Source organism: Saccopteryx leptura, chromosome 3, assembly GCF_036850995.1.
Source record: "Saccopteryx leptura isolate mSacLep1 chromosome 3, mSacLep1_pri_phased_curated, whole genome shotgun sequence".
Classification (NCBI taxonomy): Eukaryota; Metazoa; Chordata; class Mammalia; order Chiroptera; family Emballonuridae; genus Saccopteryx; species Saccopteryx leptura.
In genome coordinates this window covers 115833439-115854720 of record NC_089505.1, presented here as the reverse complement: position 1 = coordinate 115854720, position 21282 = coordinate 115833439, and the positions used below count along the sequence as shown (strand labels likewise).

Sequence of the window (21282 nt, the reverse complement as noted above, 5' to 3'; positions counted from 1 at the left end):
TTTTTGGGGGGGTGTTTTGTTTTTGTTTTTTTTTGTATTTTTTCGAAGCCAGAAGCGGGGAGGCAGTCAGACAGACTCCCACATGCACCTGACCAGGATCCACCCGGCACACCCACCAGGGGGCGATGCTCTGCCCATCCGGGGTGTCGCTCTGTTGCAACCAGAGCCACTCTAGCACCTGAGGCAGAGGCCACAGAACCATCCTCAGCGCTCAGGCCAACTTTGCTCCAGTGGAGCCTCAGCTGCGGAAGGGGAAGAGAGAGACAGAAATGAAAGAGAGGGGGAGGGGTGGAGAAGCAGATGGGCTCTTCTCCTGTGTGCCTTGGCCGGGAATCGAATCCGGGACTCCTGCACGCCAGGCCGATGCTCTACCACTGAGCCAACCGGCCAGGGCCTCTCCTTGTTTTTTAATTTTGGGGTCATGTTAAAATCCCTGGTGGTGGGTGACGGTCAAGAGCCTTGAGTGGAAACTCATGTCCAAGAGTAAAGTTGGGTAAGACCATTTTAGGAACAAGAGATTTCAGCAGAACCAAGGTGGAAGGCCAGGCGCCTGGGGCTAGTAGCACTCCATCTCACCAGCGCACCCACATCCCCTGTAGACAAGCAGGCTAGCCAGTGGCATGACCACCATGGGGCCTCAGAGAGCTCCTGGTCAATGCATGTCTGGGGACAGCCCATGTGGAGAGGGCCCGGCACAGGCGAGATCACGGGCAGGGAGCTGGAGCTCGATGCTGCCCTGGCTCAGCCAGGACTTGCCCTGTTCGCTCCTCTTCTAGGCCTCGGGTGTCCATGCGCTCAGTATATAACCTGGCCCCGCCTTGTCTTGTTTTCTGACCCAGCAGAAGGCCGAGTCCCGAAGTCCCTCCTGCTCACCTGGCCCTGCTCATCCCACCTCCCGGCCCTTCTCCGCCCTCCACGACTTCCACGGCCACGTCCCGGCCCGGACAGAGAACATCTTCAGCCACCTCCCTCTGCACTCGCAGCGCTTGGCCCGCGCCCCGTGCCCCCTGATCCCCATCGGCGGGATCCAGATGGTGCAGGCCCGGCCTGGGGCCCACCCCACCCTGTTGCCAGGGCCCACCCAGGCCTGGGTCAGTGGCTTCTCAGGGGGCGGCAGCGACCTGACAGGGGCCAGGGAAGCCCAGGAGCGAGGCCGCTGGAGTCCCACCGAGAGCTCATCCGCCTCCGTGTCCCCTGTGGCTAAGGTCTCCAAGTTCACGCTGTCCTCGGAGCTGGAGGTCAGGGACGACCCCAAGGAGAAGGAGAGGACGAGCAGAGGCCTGGGCAGACCTCCCACCCGGGAGTCCCGTGTGGCCAAGGTATCTGGAGAGCCCGCGCCCACGCACAGCCCCCACACGCCGCCGCCTGAGGCCTCGCCCCCACCACCCCCAGGCCGCCGGGCAGAGGCCTGGAGCCCCCGCGGGGAGTCCCCGCACACGTCGGCCAGCCCCCCGGCCTCTGCGGCCCCGCCCCTGGACTGCGGCAGTTCCGTGGGCTGCCTGGCGGAGGCCTCTGCCTGCTTCCCAGGCCAGGGAAGGGACCTCTCTGGGGAACCCAGGACCAGTGAGGGCTCCCCTGGGCCCTCAGGAAGTGGGGGGCCCGGGTCACCTCCACACCAGCCCGCGGACAGGGGCCTCCCGAGCACTTAGCCACTCTCTCCAACAGCTTCAGCATCTGGCTTCCACGGTTCAGCAACAGACGCTTCCAGCCCACGTCCTCGAACCCCCTGCTCTCGCAGGCCCCTGTCCGTCTGTCCGCGTGTCCACGCAGCTCTGCTCCGCCTTCCTCGGTTGTATCCTCCCACGTCTGCAGTTACCTGTGCCTTTTTCTATACCTTTTGTTGCTTGAAAAGAAACAAACGTCCACACACATGAAAAAAAAAAACAACCCACGAGGAGTTTGAGGCTGTGAATATTTCGTTCTTTGTTGAGAAAGGGTGTAGGTGGGGCCTCCCCTCCTCCCCTGGGGTCAGCCGCGGCCCCCGGGGCGGGCAAGAGGCGGCCATTGGCTGAGGGAAAGGGGGTGCACTGAGGGAGAAAAAAAAAACTTTTAAAAATATATAATTAAATGTAAAGCAAGCACTCCTATGTACAGATGTTTATGTCCTATTTATTGCCACTTGATCCCACCCCAGCTAATGGCCCCAGGCAGAAGGACACAGACAGGGCAGGGGGACTCCACTTGGCTTCCACGGACAAGCCCAGAAAACTCCAACTTTCTTTTTCTTGGGAAAAAATGTTTCTTTTCCCCGAATTTCAACACAAAATAATAGCAGGTGGGAGGGAGGAAGGAGCTGATTGGTTCTCCCCAGTCTCCCTGATACCCAGGTGATCTGAGTCACGGGCCCATCCTGGCGTTTGACGGGACCAGACGATCCCTCCCATACCCCAGACCCTGAACTGGGAAAGGAGCCCTGACCACCCATCTCCTGGTTCCTCAGCACCTGACCTAGGCCTTGCTCTCTGGGCCCCAGCCCAGGCTGCCTTCCTTGTTCTAGAAACTACCCACGAGGCTGGAGTGGCAGGGCCCAGCCCCTAGGGGTCAAGATCCAAGGTGCGCAGCCTCGCTGCTCCTGAGGCTGGGGCTCCGCTGGCGTTTCACATTTGGTCCCTGGGGTACAAAGGGCCCTTTTTCCTCCTCGGCTGGGCTTATCGAGTCCTCGGCCTGGGAAGTTCGCAGGACTGGTCCCCTGTCCTTCCCCCCACACTGTTAGGCACCTGGTACCCTCAGAATACCCAGACATGACTGGTAGGAAGTGCTCAGTCCTGTTTGCTGGTTTACTTTTTTTTTTAATGCATACATATAAAGATCTAGAAAGAGAGAATGCTGTTTGACGCTCTCCCAGTTTCCCCGGATTCTCTTGTCCTAGAGGGTTTTTATTTGTCCTGAGTCATTTGAATTCTTCTCCAAAGCAATTGGTTCTAGCCGGTGCCTCCTTCTTCATCCCTGCCTCCTCCTTCAGGAAGCCACCCTGCATTTGCTGGAGCAAAAACCTGCTCTGTAAGAAAAGTAATATGACCAGAAATTAAAATCTCAAGTTGAAATATGGAATTTGAATTCTAGCATGTTTAACCTACTTTGGGACAGGTGGATTTCTCCCCAGAAATTATTTTCTTTAGTTTCCTCAAGGGGGAAAAGGCACGCCCCCCACCTCTCCACCACCGCCCCGCAGGCTGGGCACTGAGGCTGCCTTACAGGGCAGGGACCTCCCTGGCCGGTCCCCTGTCCTGAGCCAGGTGGTAGGACTCCTGCACCCACAGAGGGCTCCGGAGCTGGCGTATAGATGGACACTGTACGGTGGAGAGGGTTGAGGCACTTCCATGAGCTCCCCAAACTCGGCCCTAACTCCCTCTTCCTCCAGGTCAGGGCCCTTCCTTGCTTGGCCCCTGCTGGGTGGACAGACGGGTCACTGGTTCAGCCTCCACCCACACCGACTAGTTCACTTTCCTCTGACCTCGCCCAGAGCTGTGACAAAGAGGGGGAAGGGGCCCCCTGCGGGCCGCTGGGCTCTCAGGTGCTGGGGGTGGGGTTAGCAAGCAGTTCTGGCCACCTGACCCTGAGTTTGGGGCTTGCCCACCCTGGGAGAAGGCCAGCAAGCCGGGCCCTGATCACATGACACTGTTTTGGCCTGACAGGAAAGGAGAAGGAACCAGGCCCCACTCAGCCCAGGCTGAGGCCAGCGCTGTCCTCAACCCTGCCTTTCCGTCCTACCCCTGGGGCTGCCCCGGGACTAGAGACTTCAGGTGCCGAGGCTGGGAGCTGGACAAAGGGCACTGCTTCGGCCCAGATTTGAAATCTGCCTGGGCACGATCTTCCAGCCCCAGACCCACAACGCAGCAGACTGGGCACTCTGCTGGACTAGTCCTTGACCTTGGGGTGGCCACAACCCTCCACCTGGCTCCGCACCCCAGGCTCTCCTGGCAGCATTCCCGCTGTGCTCAGCCCGCCCACCAAGGTGTCCCTCCTAGGAGGTATAGTCATGGATGGTGTGGCCAGCAGGGGAGAGTCCTCACGGCCGCTCAGGCCACAGGCACAGGTATAGGAAACCAAGACTAGGAGCCACTGGAGACCCAGTTCTCCATGACAGGGACACGGTATACAAGCAGAATCTGGCCTAAGGGCTGCTGCCCCACACAGGTGCTCCGAGGGGCAGAATTGATGCCACCAGGCAGAGCCTAGCCCCCTCTGCCAGACTCTATTCCCACCCCCTGAGCACAGAACCCCCGCCCACACACACACACCTTTGTAATTTGGAAAAAGACTCTCGCTCCATGCCGTTCCCAGGCCCCCCGCCCTGCTCCCACCCCCTCCACGGTTCCCATTTGCCTGGGACTGTTGTCCACACTAAGGATGGTGGGGAAAGCAGGGCCGACTGGCTGGCACAGGACCTGTTGCCTGCTCTGTTACGATACAGGAGACAGCCATCGGCACAGGCCTGCTCTGCTCCTCGGGAACAACCTGTGGAGGTTGCAGAGACCACCCTGGCCTTCTGTGCGGCATTCCAAGCCACTTGCCCCAGGACACCCTTCGCCCTCAGCAAGCTCAAGGTCTCTCTGGGTACTAACTGCATTCCTCTCTGAGCCCCCTCTCCCCAGCACCCACACACACACACACACACACACACAGCACACACTCTGGCCCCAGCCACTGACACCCTCCTGGCACCTGGCGGCAGTGAACCACTCACTCTCCCACCTCCATCACTGCCAACTTCCAGGCCCACAGTCCCTCTGCCTCCCTCTGTGGGAAAAAGTCGAGAGAATTGGCTTCCGGATCCCTCTCACCCCTACTCTAGTCCCCCCACCCCCACCCCCACCCCCACCCCAGCTCTTTCGGAACAAGCAATATATCTGAGCTGAATTGCCCACTAGTCCCTTCTTCAAACAAATCCTTCTTAAGCAACAGTCCTGCCTGGGCAGCCAGCCTTGGGGACGGATCTGCAGCACTGACCAAGGGGAGACAGTTCCGGGAGGCCTTTTCCACAAATTCTGCTTCTGTGTCGTGAATCCAGTCGGCTTTCCATTAGAAAACTGCTTCGGCACTTAGGATCACTTTATGAAACTTAGTGTTTAAAAAATAAAAATAAAAAAGAAACAGACAAAGGAAACTTGTAGGCAATTGTAAGATACATGCTCTCTGTAAGATAAATACTTGCCTTTTTTTTCTTCTAAAAGGTGTATGTATTCTGTCCGTGAAATTGTCTGTAGAGAGTTTCTATGTTCTTAAATGGCAATACAGTCCAAAAACCGTACTGTAGATATGTACAGCGACCACACTGGGATGGAGTAGTTTTGCCTGTAATTTTATTTAATCTCCAGTTACTACACTTGCATCTTGCAATGTTGGTATGGTATATATATCAGTGCAAAAGAAAACAAAAAAGACAAAAAAAAATCCATGCAGGTCTAAAGCACAGTGTCTGACATACAAAAGGAAAAGAATGCTCAGTATTGATGTGTGTGACCTTTGTTGTAAATTACATCTGTACTGTGAATGAGAAGTTTTTACAAGTATAATAATTGCCTTTATTACAGCTCTGGCTGAGTGTCAGCCTGAGGATATTTTTTAAAAAAAAATACAGCACGTTGGAATAAATTTGAAAATCCCAACATAGCCCGCTTGCCTGGCTTGTGTTTTTTCTTGAGAGTTGTACAATGCCTGAGACAGAGGGACACTGGGTATCTCCAGTGCTTGATTTACTACAGAGCCATCAGGCCCAGAGGAGGGAAGTGACCAGACCACAGTCACACAGCTGGGGACTCTTGTGACCACTCGCCTGGAAAGGCCTGGCGTGGAGGGACCAGAACCATCGCCCTATGGTTCAGGGTCTACATTCATTTCCTAGGGCTGCCGTAACAAATGACCACAAACTAGGTGGCTTAAACCCACAGAGACCACCTGACCTGTGGTGGCGCAGTGGATAAAGTGTCAACCTGGAATGCTGAGGTCACCAGTTCAAAACCCCAGGCTTCCCTGGTCAAGGCACATATGAGAAGCAACTACGATGAGTTGATGTTTCCCACTCCTCCGCTCCCCTTTCTCTCTACCCTCTCTCTAAAAAAATAAAATCTGAAAGATACAAATCTGGGCACAAAAGAACAGCAACAACAGAAAAACACAAAGTTATTCTCTCACAGTTCTGGAGGCCAGGAGTCTGAAATCAAGGTGTCGGCAGGGTCGATTGCTTCTGGAGGCTGAGGGAGAAGCCACCATCCTCTCTCTTGCGGCTGGTGATCACAAACAATCCTGGACATTCTCTGGTCGGTCCCTGGACATTCTCTGGTTGGTCGGTTGCTTCCTCTCTCTAACATCTGCCTTCTGGGTGTATCTCTCCCCCCCAGTCTCTTCTAAGGGCACTCATCATTGGATGGGGACCCACCCTCCTCAGGATAACCTCAGGATAATCTTGAGGTGCTTAACTTAATTACATCTGTAAAGACCTTTTTTTCCAAATATACTCACGCTCATCGATTCTGGGGATTAGGACATAGACTAAATTTTGAGGGGTCACCATTCAACTCATTGTGGCATGGAGTTAGATCGTGGCATAGCCACTTGCTGCCTGTGTGACCGGGGACAAGTTGCCCCACCTCTGTGGGGGCTTCTGTTTCCTAATTTGTAAAGTGGACGGTTGTCATGAGGATTAAATGGGATGATGTGTATACAGGGTCCAAAGAGCCTTGAATACTGTATGTCTTCAATAACTTATCCTCTTGCCCAGGGTCCTTATTTTGACGGTGAATGGTGGCAGATGTTACTGGCAAAGTTAGACCTCGGTCCTTGAGTTTGGCTAAGAAAGAATTTGGAACCAAGAACTCTATAAGAGAAAGTTCATTTAGAAAGTCACAGAGGCAAGCCAGCTGAGCTGCACGGACTCAGGTAAATGTCACGGACAGAGGCAAAAGGAAGGTCCTTGGAGCTTGGGGGAAGGGAAGCACAATTATGCACCTTGAGGGAAGAAAGGGGAAGGCAAAGTGCAGGCCGGCTCTAGAGTGAGAGCATGTTCTCTGAGCCCGGGGTTATAAGGATGAAAAAGATAGGTTAGGGTCCCCACTTTTTGTACTTGACAATGATTTGCTGATCATCAGTGAGGAGCCAATCAGTGAATGCAACAGATAGTCCCGCCCTCAAAGAGCTTGCGTTCTACCAGGAGAGGCCATCCTTAAGCAAATAATGACATCATTAACTACTCAGTGGCAGGGCCATAATTGCTGTGGCCGAGAGAGAACAAAAGCTGTAGTCCAGAGAGTCTGAGTCACCCTAGAAACCTTTCCTGGAAAACTCCCGGAGGGGGGAGGGCCGGGGGAAGTAGCTGCTGAAGAGGCTGGCGGGCAGGCAGGAGGGCTCCTCCTCCAAGGTGTGATTCGTTTTCCCACACCACCAAGCCATTAGCTCAATTCTGACACTATCTACCTGGAGATAGCCCCAGATTCCACGGGTTAAGGACTCAGTCCTACAAGACTATGCCCCACCTCCCCCCACCACCCCACTCCAACGCCAGTCATCAGTCCAGGTTGTCACCTGTGCTTCTTTCTGACAGACCAGCTACATACAGATCAGAGGCTCCCACCATCCCCTCTCTGAGTTCAACTGATTTGCTAGCCCAGCTCACAGAACTCAGAAACATCTATGTACATTTACCAGTGTATCACAGAAGGATAAAAGAATCCCGCGCTTCCGCTGAGCACACCACGCCCCCAGCACCTCCACATCTTCACCAGCCTGGAAGTTCTCTGAGCCCGGTCCTTTTGGGTTTTATATGAAGGCTTTATTATTTCATAGGCGTGATTGACTAAATCATTGGCCATAGGCGATTGATTCAGCTTCTAACCCCTCTCTGCACCTGGGGAAAGTCGGGAGGGTAAGACCCGAAGTTTCAACCTTCTAATCACAAGGCTGGTTCTTCTGGCAAACAGACCCCTCCTCAGGTTCCCTAGGGGCTTTCCAAAAGTCATAGGATTAACATAACAAAAGAAATCTCTAGAGTTTAGGAAATCCCAAGATTTTTATGATCTCTGTGCCAGAAACACTGAAGAACACCAAATATATATTTCTTAGTACAAATCGCAATATCACAATCCTTATTTTGACGGCGAATGGTGGCAGATGTTACTGGCAAAGTTAGACCTCGGTCCTTGAGTTTGGCTAAGAAAGAATTCGGAACCAAGAACTCTATAAGAGAAAGTTCATTTAGAAAGTCACAGAGGCAAGCCAGCTGAGCTGCATGGACTCAGGTAAATGTCACGGACAGAGGCAAAAGGAAGGTCCTTGGAGCTTGGGGAAAGGGAAGCACAATTATGCACCTTGAGGGAAGAAAGGGGAAGGCAAAGTGCAGGCCAGCTCTAGAGAGAGAGCATGCTCCCGAGGGGAGGAGGGGGTCGGGATGCTCCTGGGAGAGAGAGAGTCTGCTGGGTCCTTGTCTTGAGGGTTTTTAATCTGGTTTCCAAAGGCAGGGATTTTAGAGGAGGTCTTGGGGAGGATCTCAGTGGAATATGCATCAGCTTTTCAGGTGTGTCCTTTCAGGGTCAGGGTCTCTCCTGATTGGCCGGCACCAAGGCAGGGTCATTAGCGATTGCAGCAGCTCCTAATGTCAGCCATGGTATGCCTTTTATGGTATTGCTGCTTTTGTGGGCCTGGAGCTGAAACACAACTGAGGCCTAAATGTTATTTCCAGTTTGACCAAAACTCTGTCTCTGTGGTCAGCAAACCTGAGGCTTTGTTCCTGGAATTATTTGATGTGGGTCAGAACTTCATTGTCCTGGATGCTTAATGCTTAAGAGAGTGGGGAGTGCAAGGGATTGATGGGAGTCTTATGAGGCTATTCTCCAGCCCCCTCATTCCTCCTCTAAGGGGGTCTACCGCATGACCAGTGATATGCCAGCAGAGGAAAGGTCAGGGGAGGGTCCAAACCACAAGCCCGAGGATATGAAAGGTCAAGGGGTCTAAACCACAAGACCAGCGATATGCCAGGGAAGGAAAGGTCACCCTGGGGGTGAGATCCCACCCTTCCTTACTTGTTTTCCAAGTTCGCCTGTTGCTAAGCACCTAGGGCTCTCCACCTGGCGACCTTCTGTACCTGGCCTATCGTTCCTACTCTGTTCATGTCTGTCTAACTGCCTGCTCTATCAGTTTGGGTAAAATGCCGCCTGGGAGTTTAGCACTAAGAACCTGTGAGGGTCTGTTTGTTTCAGCAGCAAGGGGATCGTTGCTGACTAAGGGAAAAGCTGGCTTAGCACAGTGCCTGGTGTGTAGCAGGCGCTTCGTAGATACTGCTGTGTGTTAAATAAACGGTGGAGGCAGGTGGTAGTGGTTGAGGACTGAGGAGAAAGAGAAGAGATGAGACAGCAGATCTGGACACCTGCCCAGAAGCCCAGGGTAGAGGGCAGGGGAGAGCTGGGGCAGCAGCTGGAAGGGGACATGGGGTCCAGGGAAAAAAAGACTTGAGGTCCTGGCTGGTTGGCTCAACGGTAGAGCCTGGCGTGCGGGGGACCCGGGTTCGATTCCCGGCCAGGGCACATAGAAGAACGCCCATTTGCTTCTCCACCCCCACCCCCTCCTTCCTCTCTGTCTCTCTCTTCCCCTCCCGCAGCCAAGGCTCCATTGGAGCAAAGATGGCCCGGGTGCTGGGGATGGCTCCTTGGCCTCTGCCCCAGGCACTAGAGTGGCTCTGGTCGCGGCAGAGCGACGCCCCGGAGGGGCAGAGCATCGCCCCTGGTGGGTGTGCCGGGTGGATCCCGGTCGGGCACATGCGGGAGTCTGTCTGACTGTCTCTCCCCGTTTCCAGCTTATATTAAAAAGAAAAAAAAAAAAGACTTGAATGTGTAGGGTGATGCTAGTGGGAAGGGGATGGTGAGAGAGACTCAAGACTGCTCAATTAGGAGGAGATGCAGACACTCCTCCCATTGTGACCCAAGAGAAGAGGGGTACGGGAAGTCAGGGTGTAGGGCTGCTTGGTGCCAGGAAGTGGAGGGCATTCCCGCAGAGGAATTTTTCTCTTGATGGAGTGAAGTCACCTGCTAAGCAGGAAGGAGGAAGCTGCAGGGGGATTGGATTGGAGGCTTGAATAGGTGTGAATAGCCTTGAAGGGGGCAGGAGGAAGCCAAAGGCTGCCTGTGCCAGTGAGGGCCGCTGCCACTCCGCTCGGCCTCTGCCTTCTCCAGCAGTGCTCAGCAGCCATGCCCGGAGCAGGGAGCGGGTGGGGAAGGTTCAACGAAGGTGGGGGTTCGCCGGGCTATGAGAGAGAGGAGCAGTACCAGAGGTGAGGGCATTGGCAAATGAAGAGGGGAGCTCACAGACTACTGAATGTGTGGGCTGGAGAGGAAACAAACAGAAAAAAGGCTGATATAGAAAAAGCCAGTGGTCAAGTGACAGAATTAGATAAAAACAGAAGAAAAGGTTGAGTTGCCTTGACTCATTATTTTAGAGATGGGACAGTTGTGGATGAAGCTGGTGTTGACCACAGGTGTGGGTGCTGAGGTGGAGTGGAGAGGCAGAGGCCAGGACGTGAGCGTCCAGTGTGGTGAGTGGGTCGTGTAGGTGGACAAGGGCGTCTCTGATGACTGCAGGGCTTGGGTGCAGATCAGGCTCTGAGCCAGGGCGTCTCAGTCAGGATAGATGCTGCCATGCTGCAGAAATAAGCAGCCCGGGTTCTGCACCGGGCCCTGGGTTCAGCATTTTACAAACCCTACAGAGCTCTAGGGCTTGGATTCCCATACTTGACGGCATGAAAGGTGCCTGTAAATTCTCTGCGGGGCCAGCCACCTGCCCCTCCCACCTGTCACTGGGCCTCCCACAGCCACTCTCTAGAGGTCACAAAGCATTTCTGCTCTTGGCATGAGGCAGGATAGGTCACACACACCCATTTTACAGGCCAAGGATAGAGGCCAAGATCACCCCGTGGCGAGGGGCAGGACCGCCGGCCCAGTTACACCTGCCCCGGAGCCTCGGGAAGGCCTGAGCTGCTGTCTGGCCCTGACGCCCTAGCCGAGCTTTGCCTGGCTCCCAGTCCAGCATGGGGCTGGGCCTGCGGGGCTCAGCTCTCCCGCCCTCGCCCTTCCACCTGGACCCTCTCTGCCCTCAGGACCTGGAGTCCACGCTCTGTCCTAGAAACTCCTGGCGGCCAGGTGCCCGCAGGCAGGATGGCCTCGGAATTCAGGCCAGCCTGAGCCGGGCGTGAGCAGAGGAGACAGGAAGAGTCAGGGAGGATAGAGAGTCCGACTGAGGGGAGCACACTGGGCTGCACCGCATGGGTCGCCTCGGACTCGGGAGATCCTGGGTGGGGGAGCACTTAGCACCTCACCAGCTTTATAGATGAGGAAGACAGCTCAGACAGGTGCAGCTGCTTCCCAAAGTCACAGTGGTAAGCGGCAGGGCTGGGATCTAAAACTGAGCCTCGACATCAGGAAGTGCCGGCTTCCCGTGGAGAGAGAGTCGGGGCCTCTGTGCTGCCCAGGTGCCCTCCAACCTAGGCTGGGGTGGAGACCCCAGGACGCACATTGCCCAACCCCATCAAAACCATCTGAGGGAGACGCCGCTGCCAATCGCCCCCTTCTATAAATGAGAACACTGATGTCCAGAGCCGGAAGGGTCAGGCCCAAGGCCAAGGCTGAGATCCCCAAGCCCTGGGCAGAGCCGCCTGTCCCACCCTGCCCGCCGCTCCTCTCCTCCAGGCCCGAGTTCACCTGCCCGGCTTTCCTGCTCGGTTCTGCCTTTTTAGGAAAGGAAAAGAGCAGCCCTGGTGATGGGCAGGCAGCCATGCTAATCCAGCGGCTCCCAGCAGCTCTGGCGGCTCTGGTTACCGTGGTTTGGGGCCCAGGCCGCCCAGCTGGGAGTGCCAGCCCAGCCAATGGGTGTCGTCGGCTAAGCTCCCCTGCCAAAGCCATACAAGGCCTTGCTGCTGCCCAGTCCCGAGCCGGCGCGGGGCAGCGCCAGGGCCGGCACCTGCCCCGCCCGGGAGCCTGCTGGCCCGGCACGTCCTCGGACTCTGCCTAATCCAGCCTGGGAGCAGGGGAGGTTGCGGTGCACGTGCACCAGGCCTAGGGCTCCCCAAGGTCAGGAAGGTGGCACTGCCAGGGCAGAGGCCTGAACTGGGGTAGGGGGCCTAACCAGCAGTGGGAATCCCAGCTGGGGTACCGGGGCGATAGAGCCCAGGCCTGCTCCAGGCTGAGCCATCTCTGAAGAAGACGCCCTTCTGGCCTGACTGGACACCTGTCCTTCTTCCTCCATCTCCGGGAACAGTCTCAGCAAAGTTCTATCTGATCCCTTTTGGGGTCTTCCCAAGGCCCAAGCCCCAACTCAGTGACTCTATCCAGGGTCTATGGCTGCATGCACCTCTCAGAATTAGGGGTGTCCATTACTGTGTGCACTTCGTGGGAATTGTGTACATATGTGTCCCCTCGTGAGCCTGTGTGGGACCATCATCCCTGCGGTGGGCCAGGGCCTGGGATGGTAGAAGCAGGTGGGGACAAGCAGCCCCCCACCCCCTACAGAGCCCATCCCATCTGTCAACTCATAAGGCCTCTAACTTCCTACTCATGAGATCCCTGAAAGTATGAAGTCTAGGTCCACTTGAAAAGCAAGGAAACTGAGTCACCGAGAGCTTATTTGTCCAAGATCAGAGTGCCAGGATTCAACCCCAGAGCAGTCTGACTCGACCACTGCACCATGCAGACTTCCTCTTCTGGGAATTTCAGATCCTGGAGGGACAGGGGCTACCAGACAGACCAAAGCATGAAGAAAGGAGGGAAAGTCACTGTCGGAGATAAGAGGACCTTCTGTTCCTGAGTGAGGTGGGGCTTCCCTGGTCCCCAATGGACCAGTGCCTGGGCTATGGCTACGGCTATGGCTGCCAGCATGTGCAACAAACAGCCCATTGTAGGCCTTCCCTGGTCACCACTGACAATGAGATTTGTCACGAAAGCCACTAGGTTTGAGCAGCCTTGTGTGTCCTACATGGGCCAAGCTGAACTCGGGGCCAAGCCTGCGGTCTTCTCCAGGGCCACCGGCAGGTGAGGGAAACGTGCCGACATGGGGGGGGGGGGGGGGTGGCGGGCTGGGCTGGCATCGGGCTCTGTTTGCTCACCCAAGAAAGGAGATAAATATAGATGCAGGATTACTCAGACACAGCCTGGGAACACCTGCTCTGAGTCTCAGCTTCAGCCCTGGCCCAATCTCACCTTCACTGGCCTGCCCACTCCCTGCCTGCTGCCAGGTCTGCCTGCCTCCTCCCAGGACTCCTAGCTGGAAACGTAGGGACTGCCCTTCCTACCTGCTCTCTAGGGCAGGGAGAAAACAGGCCCAGGGAGAGCAAGGTGCTCTCTTCAAGTCCCACACACAGCAAGCTGGGATCAGGGAGAGTTAGGGTGGCACCTGGCGACAGAAGTCATCTTCTCAGGCCCAGGCACTACAGCAGTCCAGCCTCAGTTTCCCCAACTACAAGATGGGGGCCTGGTGAGCCCTGCCCTTCCATTTCCTTGGGCCTAAATGTACACTAGAGGTGGGGACCACCCAGCAGATCGGGGTTGAGGCTGGGGTCTCGTGCGCAAGCGGGTGCTGGCCCAAGCAGCCTGTGTGTGGCTTAGGCACTCAGAGACGACCCCTCCCGGCCACAGTGCGGCCCATGTGTCAGCTGTGGGACTTTGGGCAAGTTACCTAACATACTTGTGTCTCAGTTTCATCATCTCTAAAGTAAGAAGAAGAATTTCTATTCTATGTTATGACAGGCTATGAATATTATGTATAGTATATCTCTTATATACATATAATAAAAATAGCCTAGTAGTGGCACAGGCCTCCTAGAGAGTTAGGAGGATTAGATGAGTTACTGCATGCACAGCTCTTACACAAGCACCTGGCACAGAGCAACCGGTCCACGCATGTTTATTATGATTACCCAGCTGAAGTGGGTGGGGGCTGGGACACAGGGGCCTGAGTGGGCGGCTCCCAGGCTCCTGCCCTCCAGGGGAATGGCCTGGCCTGGGCCCGACAGGGCACAGGTCTCCACTGGGCTGTGGCCCCTGCGGCCTCTCCCTGCGCTCCCCACCCTGCCTGAAAGCTTCTAGAGTCAGGCAGACATAGATCTGAATGCTGGCTCTACCAATTATAGGCAGCGTGACCCTGGGCAACTGAGGGGCCCTCTCCAAGCCTCCGATCTCACTTTTATCCCTCCTGGGAATGGCATGAGGGTTAAACAAGGGAGTCTGTGGGAGCATTCAGCTCAGCCAGGCTAATGGGTTCTCCATACTTGACCTCATGCTGACCCCCTTCTCTTGCTTCCTCCAATGGCTGTGAACTTGGCCCAAACAAGGCCACACTTAGTACATGACCCTCAGACATGCAAGGGCTCAGCTGTGGGAAACCCGCCCCCCCCCCCCCACACACACACTGTACATGGGCGCAGGTCCATAGGCCTGGAGGACCTCTAGGCATTCGTAAGTCCCTTCCTGTACAGTAGCCCCCCCTGGGCCCCTCAGGGCCTCATGCATGTCCACACAAGTATCAGTGCCTCCCATCCATATATGGACACATAGGGCATACCCACACACACACACATGCACACCTATATGCATGGGCACAGAGAGGCACGTGACTACAGGTGTGCCCTGCACATCCTTGCCAGCACACACGCTCCCACACTCAGGGTGTCCTAGCCAGGCCCAGCCCTAAGGTAGCCGTCTTCACAGCAGAGGAATGCAAACAGCTGGGGACGCTCTGCCAGCGGACGTGAGGGAGAGGCCCAGGGGGAAACCACACGGGCAGGAAGCTGGGCAGGCGTGCCAGGCCAAGGCAGGGCTCGCAGGTGCCAGGAATTGTGCCGGGTGGGGGTGGGGGTATGTGCAGACACTTGCTCTCTAGTCTCTCTCATCACCCTGTGTCCTCGGCGTCTCTGGGACTTGGAGGCCAAAGGGTCTCACAGGCCATCCGTCTTCTACTCAAGGCAGCAAGCAGGTCTACCTTGCTGAGTGGCAGGGCCCTGTCTCTCTCTGAGCTGCAGTGGCTTGGTCTGAGCTGTGACGGGCCATACCAGATGGCCTTCCTCACTGGGTACCAGAAGAATCTATAACCATGGAGATTGATAAGAGGAGTGGTGTTATCATCGACTCAAATCAAGGGAGATGATGGAGGTAGTGTGGAAGCCATTAAAATTCTTTGGTAGCACTCATGCTGACCCAACAACCACTGTGTGCTAAGGCACTTGTGTCTAGTAACTCCCTAAATGCTCACAAAGGGATCCTGCTACACGTTTATAGATGTGGAATCTGAGGTGCAGAGGTGGCTAACCTGCCCAGGTCCCAGAGCTGGCCGACTCCTGAGCCCAGTGTCTAACCACTGTGTAGTGTGGCCTCTGCACCTAAGAAGGGGTTTGCAAGTGAGGCCTAACCACTGTGGGCAGCCTGAAAGGCACTGTCCTAGATGCAAGGATCTCTGGTCCCAGCTAGCAGAGGGGACTTCTGAAGCCTCTAAATCATCAACCTTCTTCAGATCACAGCTGTGCTACCTGTGGGTTAGACCAGTGGTTTTTAATTGCTGGTCTGCGGACCACTGTGGGTCCACCAGAAATTTTGTGTCAGTCCACGAAAGAGTTAACCACTTTGATGTTACTTTCGTGGACTGGCATGAAATTTCTGGCAGATCACAGTCCAGTAGTTGAAAACCACTGAGTTAGACCACTACACAGGGAGGGGCCAGACTCAGATCCATCTGGGAATTTGGGCCTTTTCTGCCAGCATCCATCACCGCGGGCCAGCTGAGATTAGGTGGGGGGCATGTTGGGGTACCAAGAGAGGGCAGGTACTAAGGGGGAACAAGGCGTTTGCAAGGTCAGCCCTGAGGTGGGTAGATGACTATACCCCTTGCATAGAATATATGGCTTAAGAAGGACAAAAGCCAAAGAGTTCCAGAATAGACTAAACATGGGAAGGGCTTGGTGAGGACCCCAATGAGCACTTGCCAACTGCAGAGTCCCTGAGGCCAGGAGTGACACTGGTGGCTTCCTGTGAAGGGCCACCAGGCCAACTGGGACCCCAATGCTCCAGCCCCATCTGTTGACTGGATGGGACTGAGGTGGGGTGAGGGGCTCTGTGCCCTGGTCCGGGACCTTGTGGATGAGAGGAGGGGGACGGAGAGAGTACATGAAAAAAATCCACCCAGAGAACCCTCCCTACACCCCATAGGTTCTACCCGTGGACTTCAGGATTTAGTTCTTAAGGAAGCTAAAATGGGAAAATGACAGGTAAGTCATGGGAGGACCCAGGGGGCAAGTAACATGCCCAAGGCCACCCAGGTAGGAAGGATTCTGACTCTAGCCAGCATTGCTCCTTCTGAGGACACCCCAAAGTAGAGCCTCAGAACTTCCTGCTGCACTGGCCAGGGCTGGCCACATCAACAGCACCCAGCATCTTGTGGTCCCCAGCCTGCCTCTCAGCCCAGGAGGAAGGTACACATCCTTCTGGAAGAAGGGGGACCCAGTCACATGGGCCCAGTTCCCACCAACTCTGCCAGTGCTAGAATGTAGCCTAGGGCAGATGACTTCATCTCTCTGAGCCTCAGTTTCCACAAACAGCAATGCCACCTCTCAGGGCTGTTCTGATCATTAGATGACACTGCATTTAGAAAGACCCAGGCACAGCCTGGAACACAAAAGGCCTCAGTGTGGCCATCTGTGGTTTCCAAAGACTTCTCGAGGTCCTTGTACCTTCCAAAGTACTCCTAGGCTTGACACCTCATTACCCAACACACAGGACTCTGGGGAAGAGCAAGACAGCCAGTGTCACCCCACTTGTCAGCTGGCCAGACCCCCAAGTCCAGAGAGGAGGAGTGACTTGGGGGAAACACACAGCAAGCTGGAGGCAGGGCTTGGAGAACTCATCCTCTGCTTCCTTCTTCCACATCAGCCTCAAAAATGTCCCCAAGCAGCCTTAAGGTCTTGCTGTGGCTATTCGACCTCGTGGTGCCACATACTGGCCCTTGCAGGGCAGCTGCCTGTCTCTTCCTGGGCAGCCCTTCCCAGAGCTGTTTCCCTGTGACCCATGCAGGGGGCCTTAGGATACAAGTCCGTGCCCTCTGTATTACCGTGCAGCAAGCATTCTAAGCCTGCTCCATGTCGGACCTGGGCTAGGTCTGTGGGTCTCTGGCACCCACTTTCATAGATGAGTGAATGGAGGATTCATGAGATGCAGTGAGGGACCAGGTCTCAACTATCAAGGGGCAGGGGACAGGGAGGACACACACTGCACTAGACTGCACTGCGCACATTAGCGTAAAACATGCATGCAGACTGCCAAGAACCATGCAGTGGTAGTCAGCCTGGTCCCTACCGCTCACTAGTAGGCGTTCCAGCTTTCATGGTGGGCGGTAGCCGAGCAACCAAAGTATAAATAAAAAGATTTAACTATAGTAAGTTGTTTTATAAAGATTTATTCTGCCAAACTTAGTGAAAATCTGACATAAAATACTTGGTAATTATTATATGCTTTAACTTGCTGTAACTCTGCTTTAAAGTAAAGTTACTTCCCTACTTTATAAATCACCATTACTGTGGAACCGGTGGGCAGTTAGAAAATTTTGCTACTCACAGAGATACAAAAGTGGGCGGTAGGTATAAAAAAGTTGACTACCCCTGTTAGAGCCAGAGCTCCAGAAGCTTGGGGAGGGGGCCGGGCCTCCAGAGGTCTCCTGCAGTCCCAGAGCGGGAGCCGATACCTGGGTCCCCGAGCGGAGGGGGGAAGGGGCGGGGCGAGGGGGCCGGGAGGCGGGGCGCACGTGGCCTTGCTGCCCGCGCAGTGATGTCAGGCCCCACCGCGCCCGGGTCCCAGCACGTTCGTTCGCGGAGCGGGGAACAAAGTGTCCTGCGCATTCCTGCGCACTGACTCACAGCTGTCACGTAGCACGCCGCCGCACGCAGCTTTGCCCAAAATTGGTCGCAAGGCAAAGGGCGGGCCGAGCATGGCAGCAGTGTCGGCTTGCTGTTCCCAGCCCAATGCTCAGTCACAGCCGCTTCGCCCTCAGCTCCTAGCCCGAGGATTTCGCAAAACAGGGATGAGAGGGAGAGGCAGTGGGGGCCGCCGCGGATCCCCACCAGGGTCAGAAAGGGTCAGGTGTTGGGCCACCGGGTGGGATACGAGGATGAGCAGGGTGCAGGTGACAGGCTGGGTGGTCAATCCAGGCCCTGGGGCCACGGCCTGTCTTTAAGCTTCCGTTTCCCCATCTGCCAAATGGGGATGTGCAGGGCACGGTTTTAAGGATTTGGTATGAGTTATCTCATGTAAATCTTACACCAGCCCTCTAAGCAAGGTACTATTATTATCACATTTTACAGATCAGGAAACTAAGGCATAGACACTGATATTCTTGAGGTCACATACTAGTAAGCTGCAGAGCTAGGATTTGAACTGGGTTTTAAGGGTCCAGAATCTGCATGCATGTTTTACGCTAATGTGTGCAGTGCAGAGTCTAGTGCAGTGTGTGTCCTCCCTGTCCCCTGCCCCTTGATAGTTGAGACCAGGTCCCTCACTGCATCTCATGAATCCTCCATTCACTCATCTATGAAAGTGGGTGCCAGAGACCCACAGACCTAGCCCAGGTCCGACATGGAGCAGGCTTAGAATGCTTGCTGCACGGTGATACAGAGGGCACGGCCTTGTATCCCAAAAACCCTTCTCTTCTGCTCCTGGCTGTGTGACCTTGAGCAGATTTTCCAGCCTCTCTGAACCTCACTCCCAGTCCTTGCCCTGCCCTGCTTGTTTCCCAGGCCTGTTTGGAGAATCAAATGAATGAAGCCAGAGAGAATGCTTGGCACGTGGGCACAGCTCCCCACACAGCTGTCATTATCACCAGGTCATTATTACAAACCTGCCTTGTGCCTGAGGCCTGGGTTCCAAGGCTGGGTGGCAGGCGATGAACTCAGAAACAGCCGCAGCCCCTGGCTGACTCAGGCATCAGGAGAAATGGTTGCTTTATGGTCAGCCTGAGCCAGCCCAGCTCTTGCCCTCCTCTCCCCACCCCTAGAACTCACCCAAATCTGAGGCCATGGGCCTTCCAGGCCCATTCAGGGCTTCTTATCTGAAGAGATAAAGGCCCCCTCCCCTTGAATGGTGAATTCATTCAGCTGGCTGCTGTGTGACCTTGGCAACCCTCACCCTCTCTGGACCAACCTTGGGGAGTGCTGGGTGGGGGGCAGGCAGTGGCCTCACCAGGCTCTCAGGCGTGTCTTCCAGGCAGGCATGGTGGCGGGAGTGGAGGCCAGCCCACTGCCTCTGGGCCCCAGAGGAATGGGCCCTGCTCTCTTTCTCCCTGGTATCTGGCCCAGGATGGTGGTGTGAGCTCTCAGCAACCCTCTGACAACATCCTCCTGAAAGTCTGCAGTTATTATTTAACACATGGGGAAACAGAGACCTGGAGTTCAGAAGGTCCTCATCCAAAGCTACACCGCCAATAGCCAGTACACCGGGGTGTGGTCTGCAGCCAGGGTAGCCAGGGCCCATCTGCTGCAGCCTCCATTGTCTGGTGGGGGTCCTGGCTGGTGATGGCTGGCTCCCTTTCTCCCTAACCCTCCCAGGACATCAGCCGTGTGCCAGTAACTGGACAAGCATCATCAGCGTATGAAGTCTTCACGTGAATCCACATAGGACAGAAGAGGAAGTCAAAATGAAGAGAGCTGGGATTGCCTGGCTGAGGTCACATAGCCTAAGAGGTAGAATGAGGTTCTGTTCCCTACACCCCTGCTCTGTGCACTAGCCCGGCTGCTCCCCAATCTGCCATGGTTCCAGGGTTCCAGCAACACCAGGCCTCAGTGAACCTGCAGGAAAACCCTCTGGTCTCACAGACACCCCATGGCGATGGGTGGACAAAGAGGGGGTGTGCCCGACCTGCCGGAGTGGGCCCACCAGGCCCGCCCGGGCCCGAGGCTCCTTGCCAGGCTCAGATGAAAGCGTGAGGTCATTGGGCCATCCCAGCTCCCTGTCTGATCTCGCTACTGTGACTCAGTCCTGCCTTACCCAAACCTCCTCCTCCAGGGGACCCCAGCAATGGTCTGGCCCGGCCTGGGCTGCCCCCACTGTCTGCTCTCCCATTCAGGGCCTCCCACCCTGAGTCACTGCTCACCTCACCGGCTGGCTCACTGCTCAGTGCAAAGCAGCCTACTCCTCTCCCCCAAGCTCCCAGGGTTCCTGCCGTTAAAGGCCCAGGAGCCATGCTGAGGAACGGGACTTCTGCTGCTGCCCTCAAACATGACCCCTAGGGCTTGCTTTTGGGGATTCTCTGGTCCTGATAGGAAAAATCTAGAATCGAAGTTGAGAGCACAGGCTAAGGGTTCAGATTGACCTTGGTTCAAATTCCAGCTCCTTCCTTCCTAAATGGGTGACCTCAGACAAGCTACTCCTGTTTCTCCATCTGAAAATAAAAGAGGATAATAATGATAATAAGCTGCATCCTATGAGGATTCTACATGAGCTCACATTTGCCAGGATAGTGCTTAAGAATGCAGTGCATGAGGCAGGCAGATCTAGATTCAAACGGCTCTGTGTCCTTCTGCAAGTCCCTTTACCTTTCTGGGCCTCAGGCTCCTCATCTGTAAAATGGGAATAATACAACAAGTGACCTCTTGCTGTGGTGATTAAAGGTGATAATATATGTAAAGGGTTTGTGCAGTGTCTGGCACCTACCTGGTACCAGATATGGGTAAACAGTAGCCGAGATTAATTCTTCAAGTGCCAGACACTAGTGAGCCCAGGATGGTTTCAATGAATGATGGAGGGAGATTGGGAGTAGAGGTTCTGGCTCTTCCTTCGATGAGGGAATAGCACCAGGAGACAGCTCCCCGGGCACTGAGGCCCCAGGGTACCCTCTGCAGGCTGGGCTCCAAACTTCCCTGCCTGAGTCCAGAGGCTCTCTGAAGAGGCCCTTCTGGGCTGTACTGACCTCCAGGTGACAGTCTCCAGGTCACCCACAGAGCCCCTCATTTCACAGAGGACGAAGCTGATTCTCAGACAAGAGAAGCAGAGCCCAAGCCTGCAGCCCCACGTCTCCCTCTTCCCAGCCTGGGAACTGCCTCCCTGGACCCAGGACACCCTCTAGGACACCCTCACCCCACCCTACTGTCAGAGACAGCACTCTGGAAGACACACAGACTTCATCTGCCCACTGGAGGCTCTTTGAAATCCTGCTGGAAACCCGGTTTCCCAAACTCATTCCAAGCACAACAATGTCTGGTGTTTTCCCTGGGACGTACAACGGGAAACCCTGAGCTGTGCTGCCAGCCCGTGAAGCTTTGCCTTTATCTCAGCC

General features: G+C 55.3%; 1 protein-coding gene across 2 annotated transcripts in view; it reads left to right on the top strand.

Annotated features, from left to right (window-relative positions):
* The window catches only part of HIVEP3 (HIVEP zinc finger 3), a 483707-nt gene extending 478131 nt beyond the window's left edge, over nucleotides 1-5576 (top strand). For both annotated transcript variants that reach the window (XM_066376014.1, XM_066376015.1), the window contains one exon: nucleotides 840-5576. In XM_066376014.1, coding sequence (XP_066232111.1) covers nucleotides 840-1649 — 810 coding nt within the window. In that variant the 3' untranslated portion in view covers nucleotides 1650-5576. The remainder of the gene's footprint in view (nucleotides 1-839) is intronic.
* The last annotated feature ends 15706 nt before the right edge of the window (nucleotides 5577-21282 follow it).